This window comes from Acanthisitta chloris, unplaced genomic scaffold, assembly GCF_000695815.1.
Source record: "Acanthisitta chloris isolate BGI_N310 unplaced genomic scaffold, ASM69581v1 scaffold4251, whole genome shotgun sequence".
Lineage (NCBI taxonomy): Eukaryota > Metazoa > Chordata > Aves > Passeriformes > Acanthisittidae > Acanthisitta > Acanthisitta chloris.
In genome coordinates this window covers 30,882-43,929 of record NW_008654205.1, presented here as the reverse complement: position 1 = coordinate 43,929, position 13,048 = coordinate 30,882, and the positions used below count along the sequence as shown (strand labels likewise).

Sequence of the window (13,048 nt, the reverse complement as noted above, 5' to 3'; positions counted from 1 at the left end):
TCAGAACTCAGCAAGAACAGCATCACTGAAGATCATGGAAAGTTTGGGTTAAAATGTGAACACGTACAAGCTGTACTTCTGATCCAACCAGTGGAACCAGTACACAGCTGAAAGCAGTGCCTGAAAAATGGCATCAAAAAGTGTGGGGAAATTTCATAATAACCACTTTCAGAAGTGTTTTTAAATGTGATATAACTCATGTTTTCTTATTTGAAATAGCGCTGTGTTTTTTAACAGTACTGTATGGAAATCACAATTCATTGACTGTAAAACAGCAGCTGTATTAATCTTCCCTTCTGTTTCAAATCCTATTCAAAATTAATTCAATGAACATAATGCTTAAGAAGTCCTTCACTAGATAGAGATGTGCAGTGGCCATAAAGTAAAACACAAGAAGCTCCACCTCAAAATGAGGAAGAACTTCTTTACATTGAGGGTGGCAGAGCACTGGAACAGGCTGCCCAGGGAGGTTGTGGAGTCTTCCTCTCGAGGCATTCAGAACCCCTGGACATGTTCCTGTGTAACCTGCTCTAGGTTACCCTACCTTGGCAGAGGGGTTGGACCAGATGGTCTCCAGAGGTTCCTTCCAACCCTAACTATTCTGTGAAAGATCCAGTTAGTCTTTTCTGCAACTAGAAATATGTTATTGGAATCATAGTATATCCCAAGCTGGAAGAGACCCACAAGGATCATTGAGATTCAGCTCCTGTCCCTGCACAGGACTGGCCCCAAGACTCACACCATGTGTCTGAGAACATTGTCCAACTGCGTCTTGAACTCCGTCAGGCTTGGTGTGGTGGTCACTTCCCTGGGGAGCCTGTTCAGTGCCCACCCACTCTGTGAGTGAGGAATCTTTTCCAAATATCTACCCTAAACCTCCCCTGGCACAACTTCAGGCTATTCCCAGGTGTCCTGTCCCTGGTCACCAGAGTGGAGATCAGTACCTGCCCCTCCACTTCCCCTTGTGACGAAGGTGTATACCATGATGCGGCCTCCCCTCAGTCTCCCCTTCTCCAGGCTGTGGAGAAGAGGAGACTTCTTTGGAGAAGTGTCACAGGCCAAGTGACCTCAGCCTCTCCTCATTTGGATTCTCTGCCAGACCCTTCATCATAGAATCATAGAATTTTAGGGAATTTAAGGAATGGACATTACAGATCATCTAGTCCCAACCCCTTGCCATGGACAGGGATACCTCCTCACTAGACCAAGTTGCTCAATGCCTCATCCAGCCTGGCTTTGAACACTGCCAGGGTTGGGGCAGCCACCACTTCCCTGGGCAACCTGTTCCAGTGTCTCACCACCCTCACAGGAAAAAGCTTTTCTGGTATCTAACCTCAACTTCCCAACATTACAGATCATCTAGTCCCAACCCCTTGCCATGGACAGGGATACCTCCTCACTAGACCAAGTTGCTCAATGCCTCATCCAGCCTGGCTTTGAACACTGCCAGGGTTGGGGCAGCCACCACTTCCCTGGGCAACCTGTTCCAGTGTCTCACCACCCTCACAGGAAAAAGCTTTTCTGGTATCTAACCTCAACTTCCCATCCTTCAATTTGAACCCCCCTTGTCCTATCCTATCATTGCAGTTCCTAACACAGAGTCCCTCTCTAGCTCCCTTGTAGCCTCTTCAGATAGTGAAAAGTTGCTATGAGGTCTCCATGCAACCTTCTCTTTTCCAGGCTGAACAGCCCCAACTTCCTCAGTCTGTCTTCATAGGGGAGATGCTCCAGTCCTCTTATCAACTTTGTGGCCTCCTCTGGACTTGCTTCAACAATCTTGATAGTCCTCCTTTGGACACTTCCAGGATCATCACTTTTTAGATTTCAGTGAATTAGCAAGAGATTTTTTTCCTTTGTGGCATAAGTCCTCTGAGTAAAAAACCCTGTGGAGTGTAGATGCATTTACTTGGATCACTTAGTTACACTGTTTAACCATGTCACATTCTGGATAACTCCAGAATATGTTTGCATGCTGGCTGATCATTACTGGAAAAAATAAGTGTCTAATGGGTGGTTGCACGAATTCTTCAGAAAATGTTTTCAAAATCCAAGAACCTGTTTCTTCAGAGCATTGTAATCTTAATTCTTAAAACAATATGATGTTAAAATAGAAATCAACAACACTTCTTCCAAACATGTATTATAGCAGGTTGAAAATACTACCGTTTTTCCCCTTTTTATGAGATAACTCAGGAAATACATGAAATCATTTCCCTCTAAAAGTACATCTCCAGACAACAGAAAAATAGTGTGGCAAGCTGTCATTTATTGTTATGTGACAGCCCTCTGAATTTTGCAGCACAGAGATTGTAGTTTTGAAAACTGAAGGATAAGGATTTTATTTTTTATATTAAAAAACATATCTGTTGCAAGGCAAGTAATCCATTTATTCCCCTTTTCTCAAGATGTGATAAGTATTTTCTATTTGTAGGAAATGTTTACAGTAAGTCTGAATGAAGCTTCGTTCAAAAAAAAAAAAGGGATGCTTTGCAGACACAGGTTGGTCCATTTATACAAAACTGTGTCTTTTTTTTTAGAGGGTATTTTTATAGGATTATCAGAATTGTTAGCATGTTATGGCAGGTGGTTTTAAAGGAAAACCAGTTCCATATTATTTTTGTCCTTCTATTTCTCAGTGCCACGAGATAAAGTTAGTTTGTACAGCAGTTTCTGGACTGCTTCCATTCCTGCAGATATCAGATATTGACCACAATGGTACATACTCAGTTTCCAAGGATTTAAAGGCAATACCTATTTTTCCCTTCTTTGCTCAGAGGAAGGTAACAGATTGGATAGCAGGGGTTTGATAATTTTAGGAAAAGTCAAATCGAGCAGTTGACTTTCATAGTTACAATGTAAGAGAAAGCCCAGCTAGAAAGGGTTTGGTATTTGTTAGCTGGCTGTGTTTTGTTTATGCATGGTGTTCAAGTGTAGTGAGACTCTGTGGCAACTTTTTCAATGTCAGGTTCTGGGTCAAGTTACTAGAAGGCAATACTTAGTGACTTAGTACTTAGTACCCGCTAATGTATAGGTATCTCTGTGGCAGAAGTGCAGAAAATAACTCTCTAGCTGTTACAAGAAGGCTTCTTGAAATCCAGCATTAACTTGGCCTTGAAACTTCAGCTAAACTGACTTTTCAGTTGACAATGTGGTTTACCACTGAAGTGTGCTGCTAGCAGTCTGTGCGCTAAAGAGATGAGCTGCTGCGTCCCGTGCAGGGCTAGGAGCTGATGTGGTTTCTTTTTGGGTTTGGAGGTTTGCTGATAAATACAAACTGCAGTAAATTCCTCAGGACTTCATAAATGTCAGAGACACATTTAAGTTAGACTTGGCTCAGAGGGGAGAAATAGGACATTAGAAATTGTGAATTTACTTTGGGTTTTTTGGGAAGAAGTTTATAATCAGACAATTTGTTGAATATCTTCTTTGCAGCTCTTCAGAGTATTTAGTCTTCTTGCAATTGGCAGCTGGTTTTTCCTTACGTGAGTTTTGTCCAAATAAGTAAATAAATAAATGTTTCTGTTCTCCAAGAAGGTCAGGAATTAGCTACAGTACATTGTTTCCAATCTTCCAAAACTAAAATTCTGTCAGAAGCATGTAATTTCTTGGAAAATTAGATTCACGTTCTTAACAGTGCATGTTGAAACCCTGGTGCTGTTAGGAACTAAAACTCAGCGTCTTAGATGTTGAGATGTTCTGGAAGGTTTTCCTTTGCTGCTATACTGGAAGAGGAATGGTATTTTTTGCCTGTTTGAGGAAAAAAGTTTAAGGGTGCACAGAGCACCGGATTCTTTTATTACCCATGACTAGCTGAAAATATGAGGCCACAAGAAGACATTGGGGTCAGTAAGCTCTGTTTCCCCCAGTCCTGTTTTCAGCAGTTGCTAGTGGTGGTATTGAGAGCCTAAAACCAGGGCAAATGCATTATGTTTTCCCTGTTAGGATACAGTCCAGCAGCTTGCAGTGTGAGGGCTTCTTGGGGCAGGGAAATGAAAATGCCTTTCCAGCTACAGTTAGTTAGCCTTGCTTTTGCAGTTCTGTAATACCAAATATCTGAGCCATGTAGTTAGGAAGCTGTCAGGTAGTATTTATCTATGCATTTTCACCAAAGTTAGTTTATTTTAATAAAGTAATACTCTTGTGATGAAGTAGTTTGCTTGAACTTCTGCATATTCGTGCACAGCACCGTGATGAAGGCTGTGAAAGTGACTAACATTTCCACATTCAAAATAACTGTACATTCATGCCTTTTACAGACATATCAGCTATTCAGTATGACACACTTACCGTTTCCCCACTTCAAACTTCTTCAGGTGATTTTTACTCTTCATGCCTGCTCAGCATTCCTCCTTTCTACTATCCTAAAGATTATTTGGGCGGTGATGTAAGACTCCAAAACATGATACCCTGTATAAGACAAATAGTATCACAAAACTTTGGCCTGGTACCTGATAACATTTCTAAGAACTTCTTGAGTGAACATTGTAATTTTTTACTACTAGATCTGCAGTTAACAGTGAAGTACTGTGGTAATACTGCATGCTGGTTTTCCACATAAATCAATAATGTAGTTTAAAAAAAAAAATTTGTGTCAAATCTACTGACATCTGTGGAAATAAGACACCATGTAGAGTCCCAGTTGCTTAGAACAGACATGCATGTTTGTATGTAATCCCTCGCTAGTTAAGATTGCAGAGAAAAAACTTGCGTGAGAAGACCTGTTTTTCTCAAGGCTAGGAATAACCAGTTGCTCTGAAGTGGTGACATACAAACAGCTGAGTATTAATAAATGAGAGATGTTGTGCTTGGTTCAAAGTAATAGTTCCAGCGTGTCTTAAACCCAAAAACCAACAAACCCAAAAAGCAAAAGTGCACAACCAAAACACCAAACCAAATACAAAGCACTTTTACAAAATGTGACCTGCATCATTTCTTTACTGTAATTTTTTATAATTCTGTCCTTTAACTATGCAGTCCTTGTTTATAAATATACTTCCTGTTTTCTTGGATGAAATCATTGGGCTGATATCTGTAACTGTTGTAAGTACTGTACTGGTTTTAAGTGTTTTTATATAAAAATACAATCTAAGAAAAATGTGTGCCCTTGCCTCTTTCCTACTGTTAGCTTTTGTTCAGAAGACTAAATCTGCTATTGAAGCTGACTCAGCTGATGTTACTTACATACTTCATGTTACTCAAGTGTATGCTTGAGCATTATTGAAAAAGAAAACACTGGAGGAGCTGTGTGGGACATACACATGTGTATGTAAGGGTACATAGCCAGGTACTGTATTCTACTTATTAGATGTATTAGGATGTAGAATAATTCATTTTAAACTAAGGACACTTCTCATTTGTTGAGGTATTGTTTGGGTGAAATATTCCTCACTCCAGGCAGCGCAGGAAGTCGGACCTTGAGGACATGAGTTACATTCATTTGTTTTGAAAGAGGTCTTACCCCTGTATAGATATGAGGTGGTGTCTTTGCTGTACTCCAGTAGCTGATCTTGGAGAGGGATGTGAACTGACACACAGGAGCTCTTTTATCTGCTGTTTCTGGCTATACCATTGGCTTTGCAATGAGGTTTTTTCCTGTTTTTCCCTTTGTTGATGCAGCCTGCAGTAACTTGAGTCCAGTTCTATTGCTTGAGCCTGGGGACTTTCTTTTTAGAAATTATGGACAATTTAATTGTTGCACCATTTGAATGGATGAATTGCTGCAGAGCAAGGAGAGCTGGCCTTCCTTGAAACTAGAAGTTTAGACAATCACAGAAGTCTTGGTTGTGCGATGTTTTAATTTTACTGTCCAGCCACAGCTTGAAAGAGGAAAAGTATTACAAGCAGAGCAAGTGATGAGCAAGCAAACCAGGTGGTTCTGCCAGCCAGCTCTCTGTGTGTTCTGCAAAATTGTTCCTGCAGTGGTTAAGTATTTGCAGTGTACACAGTAGAGCAGTAAGAAGGTCAGGTCTGATCCAGCTTTTTCCTGTGCCGACGTTGCACTCAGACTCAGAAAGGCTGCTTAAACTACTTACACCTCTTCCAAAATACCCTTCCACAAAGGCTAAATAAATCCTTTCAGACTGAAAATACAGAATGAAAAGAATAAAACACACTGTGTTTTCTTTCTGGTTATGACTTGTTTAAGTGGTTTGTGATACATTTTCCAAGTCAATTGTAGGAAGGGTGGAATGCATGTGCATTTCCATTCCAGAAGACAGGAACTCTGTCGTGTTGTGTGCTTTCCTTTGGTAGAGTTGTGGCCTATGATAACCTGCTGCAAAGGTGATTAAATGTGAAATAAATTGTAGCAAGGAAGGAGGGGTTGTAAAAGCTTGCCTGAATGGCTAGAGGGCAGTGGAAGCAAGGAGGTAGAGAGCAGCTTTGCTGTTCTTCAGTCCGTTCGTCCATGTGGGCTCATCCCAGGAATCAGTCTGGCCTTATATCAGCTTTTAGTATAGTACTAGTTCCTCCCCCCGCCAAGTCTGAATAGAAATTGGCACAAACCACTGTGAATTTGGGTGGTGAATTGCAAAGAATTACTTTATCAATTACTTCAGGTTGTGCAGCAAAACTAGCAATTTTATTTGGAATACACCGAACTTCACTTCCTTTAAGAATATGGAACAAAGCTTTTTGTCATTAAGAAGCACAAGGTGACCTGAATTTTCTGGTTAAATGGTCACGTTGCAGTAAACTCGAAACTAACACCTCTGAGAAGTGTGAAAACCAGTTCTGTAGGGTTCTGTCCTGGAAACCTCAGCATGCCAATTCCAGAATGCTCATAAACTACCCGCACAAGATCTGAGGCATTCATAAAAAACAACCAAGGGCTTGTAAAACTACAACATATATACAAATTCAATATAATCTGGAGATGGTGGTGATAAAGATTGTTGTTAGAATAGACTTCTGGTCTAGAGTTCACATTCCACGGATGATAAGGGAAATGATACCAAGAATTCAAAAGACAACCACAGAACTGAACCACTGGTTAGAAAGTGTGATGCTTGCAAACTTCTGCTTGCAGAAGAGATGAGTGAAAGGCTGGGTCTTTTCCTCCTGTTTTCCCATGGCCAGGGTAGTGCCTGGAGCTTGCATCTTTCCAGGTTTTATTGCCCAAAGTAGCTACCAGAAGTGTTTTCTCCTTCTGCAGCCCAAGTTTTGATTGCAGATATAGAGGCAGTTCCAGGTTCCTTCCAACTCTTTTCCCCCCACACACACAAGCCAACCTCTTGCCCTTCTTGTGCTGCATGATGAGTCAGCCCCGCATGGTTTGTGAATGGACAGGACTTTGGTGATCAGGCACAGAGGCTTCCAACCACTGCCTCTGAAAGAATCAGTATGTAGGTAATATCTTACCCACACTGCTAATATTTCAGGCGTTGCCTCATCTGCCTCTGGTGGCAGAATGTGGGAAACAGTGACTTTGGCACTACCAGGTTTTGCGCCTCCCTTTCTTTACTTCAGTAGGTGGACCAAGAAAGCATGAGTAATGTTTGTGTTGTACCTCTCCAGGCTTATCTGTGATTTCTGCTGGCTGAGTGAACACCTGGCACCTTTCCCATACTACTGAGATTACCTAAGCAAACCAAACAAATTATCGAATATTAATTCTGTGTGTCTCCAAGATGGATTTTTTATGTCTGTTGATGATTTGGTGAGGGAACCACAACCTAAAGAAAAGCAGGTCTTTTCTCAATGGGCTTTAACAAATTACAACACTCCTTAGCAGTAGAAAAAAAATTAGAGGGTTTGCAAATGAGGAAAATGAAAATTTTAAGGGAACTTGTCATTTAAATAAAAGGCTTTGAACTTTTTTGGACTTTGGTATTAATTTCAGTTCCTAATGAATGTTAGTGTTGGTTGCTAAGTTCCTGGTGCAATTCGGTTGTTAAATAAATACTGCATGTGCAAATAATGACTTGCTACACAGTGAGCCTTCAGCAGATATTAATCTTTAGTATGTTCAAATGCCACACTCTCTAGATGCAGCTATAGCATTGTGAATTTCTAACTGTAGTCTTTTAAATGTTGACCCAAGCCCTTTAACAGTGAGAGCTGAACAGTTCACACCTGTGGGCCGGAAGCAGGGAAGGCACACACTGTGCAGTCAAAGTCAGCCTTGCTTCCTCAAAACTTCTCTGTAAGAACCTGTGTGATGCAATGCCTCTTCCCTAAAGAGCATGGGGGAAAAAAATGCAGAAAGTCCCTCCTGCCTGTCTGTGGGGGTTTTCTTCGTTTCCTATTTCTTGTGTGTAGTGTAGTGATTAATTTTCACAGTCCGCACTGAGCTGGTGAAGAGCTGCCCTGCCACACGTGACACACCAGATGAGGCTGAGGGAGGCAGGTCCCTTCAGTCGGGAGAGGTGGCAGCTCTGAAGAGATCTAATTGCAGTTGCCAACTATATAGACATTTGCAGAAAAGACAGGCTTTTCCCCTAGACCCCCAATAAAACCACAAAAAACAGCTGTTGTAAGTTGCAGTGTGGCAAAGCTCACGTTGAAAGTGGTTAAGTGTGGTCTAAAACTGCCATTAACCCTGTGCTGATCATTAGGCAGGACTGGATGACCTTCAGACCCGCTGCCAAGACAGGTTTACCTGTAAGTCCACACTAGCTGCTTAGAAGAGTAAAAGACTGCAGATCATGGCTCCAATTGCAAATAGTTTTTCGATCCAGAAAAATCTGAACCTCTCATTTTTAATTTTGTGTGAAATACCATACATAGGAGAGACTTGTCTGGCCTCTGCCCAGTTACTAGAAGTATTCTATCTATGCTTTGGGAGTTTCACCCCTTCCTTCATCTTCCCCCATCCTCATCCAGGTGTGTAAGCAAAACACCCTCATATCCACTGCAAGAACCAGACGCACATCTGGAAAGCCAAAGGTGGTCCTGCAGTAGCAGCTCCAGGGTTACATTTTCTTCTCTTATGGATAGGAAACAAGTCATTCAAGGGACAAAGAAAGGAATAAACAAAAACAATCACCAAGGATGTGCTGGTATCAGATTGGATGAGTCAGGCAGCTTACAGCAAGAATGTACTTGACTTTTACCCCTGTGTAGCAAGAGTCCCTCCTCAGGAGAAAGAAATCTGTTTACCCAGCATTCAGATAGGCTTTTATTCCAGGAACGGAAGAAATTCTCATGCCCATGGTTCTATGTTGGTTCACAAAACCATCACTTCTGTTTCACAAGGGTTTGGATCAACAAGATGCATCAGCGTAAGCTAGGATGAGCTAGTAGCATAACTACTTAGGTGGGCTGTGCTGGGGAAAGTATGACATTTTAACTTTCCTTTTCTTCATAAAGTACTGTTCAGAGTACCTTAATATTGTTTTTAAAATTCTCATATTTTCAATAGCATTGCAGTACACATTCTGCCATGTTCCTCAATAGTTTACATTTTTAAATGCACTATACACATATTCTGTAAAACTCAAGATATGTGTATGTAGACTTTTGTATGCAGGGGTGTGTGTGTGTGTGTAGCTGGTCCTTGTTTGACTGTAGTGGTTTGTATCACACAAAGCACTGAAGCAGCATGACGGAAGCTGATGAGTAGCACAGTGTTACAGAGGAGCTAATAACCTGCTCCTGAAACAGGAGCTGTTTCAGTAACAACAAAATTATGTGAAGAGTTACTGATTGCTGCAGAATGCCAAGCCAAATAACAGATAAAGCACTATCAGAGTGCAGCACCCAGGAAACCCTGAGTTTATCCACGTGGTAGGCATTTCATTCCCTATTTTACCACGTGGGCAGAGCAGCCTTTTCCAAGCAAAACCCTGGCAGGCTGCCCCTCAGCTCTGCATTTGTAGGAGGAACCACCACCAAAACCAATTTTGGCACAGTTCCACACTTCAGCTCCTGGCAATGGGCTGTTGTGCAGGGAATGGGAAGGTGTGTTGGTACAATTCAGGTAAACAAATGCATGACCTGTGACTAAACTTTGATGACCTTTCAGTCTAGTGATTGGTTTGTAAAAGTTTCCTATTCCCGCACTTGAGCTCATATAACATGATTGATAAAATAAAAAATTTACAGCCAGCAATGGCAGGGTAGACTTTCTGCCTTCTGCCTCTATTTTGGGAGGGTTTTTTACTTCATTTCTTCTCAGTTCTTTGGTTCCCTTAATTGGTTTGACTAGTTAATTATTCAGAGCTACACAGCTAGCATTTTAGTAGACCTGCTGCAGGTTTGGTGTTTGTACAACAAGGTATAGGTGATCAGCTGAACTGAGCCAGCCAGCAATGGCAGGGTAGACTTTCTGCCTTCTGCCTCTATTTTGGGAGGGTTTTTTACTTCATTTCTTCTCAGTTCTTTGGTTCCCTTAATTGGTTTGACTAGTTAATTATTCAGAGCTACACAGCTAGCATTTTAGTAGACCTGCTGCAGGTTTGGTGTTTGTACAACAAGGTATAGGTGATCAGCTGAACTGAGCCTGTGACCATCTATCTGACCAAGGTCAATTTATTAGATGTTGTCCAGTTTGGTGAATATAACTGCTTACCTTTAAACAAAAAATACCTTCATTTGAACCAGAACTTGCACTTTTTTGACCTGACAGATATTTTTTTCCATCTTTTCCCAAAGTGAAGATTATCCTATGATAAATTTTTGTGTCTGCAGACAGGTAATCTTCACATTTATTACTCCTTTGGTGGGGGTTGTTACGTAGTGCTGTGCTAAGTCATACAAAATTTGTAGCATTCTCCTCTTGCCTACCATCATGAGTTTGCAAAAAGCAAATGTATCCTGACTTTTGCCTAGTGCATGAGCAGCAAAGTACCAGTGGCTGTTAGCATCAAGGAGCTTTCAAGGAGGGAAGAATGAGAGGTAGGAGGGCCAGCAAGCTCCCAGCTGCCTCCTGTAGCACCACATTCACCACCAGCAACCAACTTAGCTGATCTTTCCATACATCAAAGCTCATCTCCCACAAGGTAGGCATGCATGTGGTGTTAAAGCATTTACAAGCACAAAGTAAGATTGCTTTTACCAGGAAGTCCTGGCATCCCCAGCCCTGGGGTCAAGACTGTAGGAATTCACATTTTGGGAAGGCAGGATGAGAAGGACAGCATTGACAATTGCTAATATTTGCACAGGCAGTGTTGTATCACACCTGCACCAGCCTGGGCATATGATTCCCAGCAGTTTAAAAGTCCAACCCAGAGTGGCACTTTGGCCCAATGGGCTGGGCTCCCGTTCCCAGTCTGAGGACTGGCAGTTGAGGCTGCCCCAGCCTCCCAGCATCTCTCCAGCAGCCAGAGAGGTGTGAATGTGCTGCCCAAGAGCCAGTGGTGATTTCACAGCCCCTCATTCCTCCAGTGACACGCTCCTAGATGGCATCCTGATGCAAACACGACTTCAAACTCTGTCTCGCATTTAACCTGAAGACAGTCCATCAAACCAGAGGACAGCCCATGGGTAGGTCTTTTATCTCTTTGCAGCAAAATTTCTTGTTTTCTTCAGTTTTGAGAAACTAGTGAGCTGAAAAATAAATAACCAAATGAAAAAATAAATAAATAGATAAAAATCTTAGCTTGGCAAGCAAGCAAGCAAGCTTCTGTGACAAATTTATGGGATCAAGCAATATTGACAGACATCATTTGGGAATTAGTGTCCTTAAAAAAGGATCTTTTTCGTACTGGTTTGGTTCATAATTACTTCCAAACTTCAGAGTGACCACAGCTGCCAACTAAGAACAATTGCTCATGTTTAATTTAGAGTAACTCATATGTTTTCCAGCTCAATTAAACCAAAGCCAAACCGGGGAATTTGGAAACCACTGAAAATAAGGGGAACTCTGGAGTGTTTAACAATTACTTCCTCTTAAGACATGCCCAAGAGGAAGAGAGGTGCTTTTCAGTCATGGAGCTGCTCTCCTAAGCATGGGGAGGATCATGCTTTCCTCCCTCTGCTTACTGATGCACCTGCTTCAGAATGAGATCACTTGTAAGTTAATGGCTTTCTGCTTTTTTCCTATTTGGGAAGGGGAGGGGTGGAATAGGGACTGTTATTGAATCTCTGGATGAGTCAAGAAATCTCTGGATCTTTTGCTGGGTTTCAAAAGCCCATTCACTTTCAAGTTAGTCTGTTATTTTATCCTTCAAGGTTCTGAAATGCGGATAAAACAAGCATGTTGCACACTAGATTTATTCATGGCTGCATCACCAGTTTCAGTTCAGCCAGTACAAGTCTTACCTGATTCTGTGATATGCCAGGGAAAAAGCTGCTGTCACCCAGGTCACAAAACCCAGAAAAATATTAGGATTTGGATGCTTCAGAGAGGTTGTTAACTAATTCTGTTATCAATAATATTGCAGTTTGAAAACAGATGGTCTTGAAAACTGTCAGGCAGCTTTTCCAGTAATGCAGACGGGAAAAACAGTGAATCTTGGATTATTTTTTATTATGCAAGAGCTGGTAAACACGACTGTGGCAACAGTTAGAAGAGCTATAATCCCTTCAGGTTAAAGCTACATGTGGAGGAAAGAGCACTTGACTTTTAACTACTGATGAGGCTGCTTGCTGCAGACTCTGTGAATAGATCCAAAGGGTTTGTTTCCTGGGACATGCATGTGACATCTTTCACAGCAGTAAACTCACTAAAGAAGAAAAGACAAAAACAAACAAACAAAACCACACCAAAAAAACCCAAACATCCAAACCACATAAAAGTGTTCCTTTAATAGTACTAAATGTGTTTGTTGTGTAACTGCTAGATCTCATCACTGTGACTTGGAACATTTTGAACATGAGATCCAGGGGATCTAATTTGCCTGTGGTCTGCTAGGCATGAAACCAAACGGTCTATAGCAGTACCCCCCGAATTCAGTATGGATGTGACAAATGCATTATGTTATCATTCCTTACCATTTGCAGCACTTGCAGTTTTAGAAAACCGAGACCTGCAAGATTTGATTCAGCCGCAGAAGGTAGAGTTTCGTTCATTAAACTTCAACAGCACTTTGCACTGGCAGCCTGGGTGGGCCAGAGAGGCAAGAGACACGCTCTACTTTGTACAGTATAAAATGTAAGTACTGGGGAA

General features: G+C 41.6%; 1 protein-coding gene across 1 annotated transcript in view; it reads left to right on the top strand.

Annotated features, from left to right (window-relative positions):
• Nucleotides 1-11,888: 11,888 nt before the first annotated feature.
• The window catches only part of IL22RA2 (interleukin 22 receptor, alpha 2), a 4,170-nt gene continuing 3,010 nt past the window's right edge, over nucleotides 11,889-13,048 (top strand). Inside the window, exons 1-2 of the mRNA XM_009083386.1 lie at nucleotides 11,889-11,952; nucleotides 12,883-13,033. Of these exons, the coding sequence (XP_009081634.1) occupies nucleotides 11,889-11,952; nucleotides 12,883-13,033 (215 nt within the window). The remainder of the gene's footprint in view (nucleotides 11,953-12,882; nucleotides 13,034-13,048) is intronic.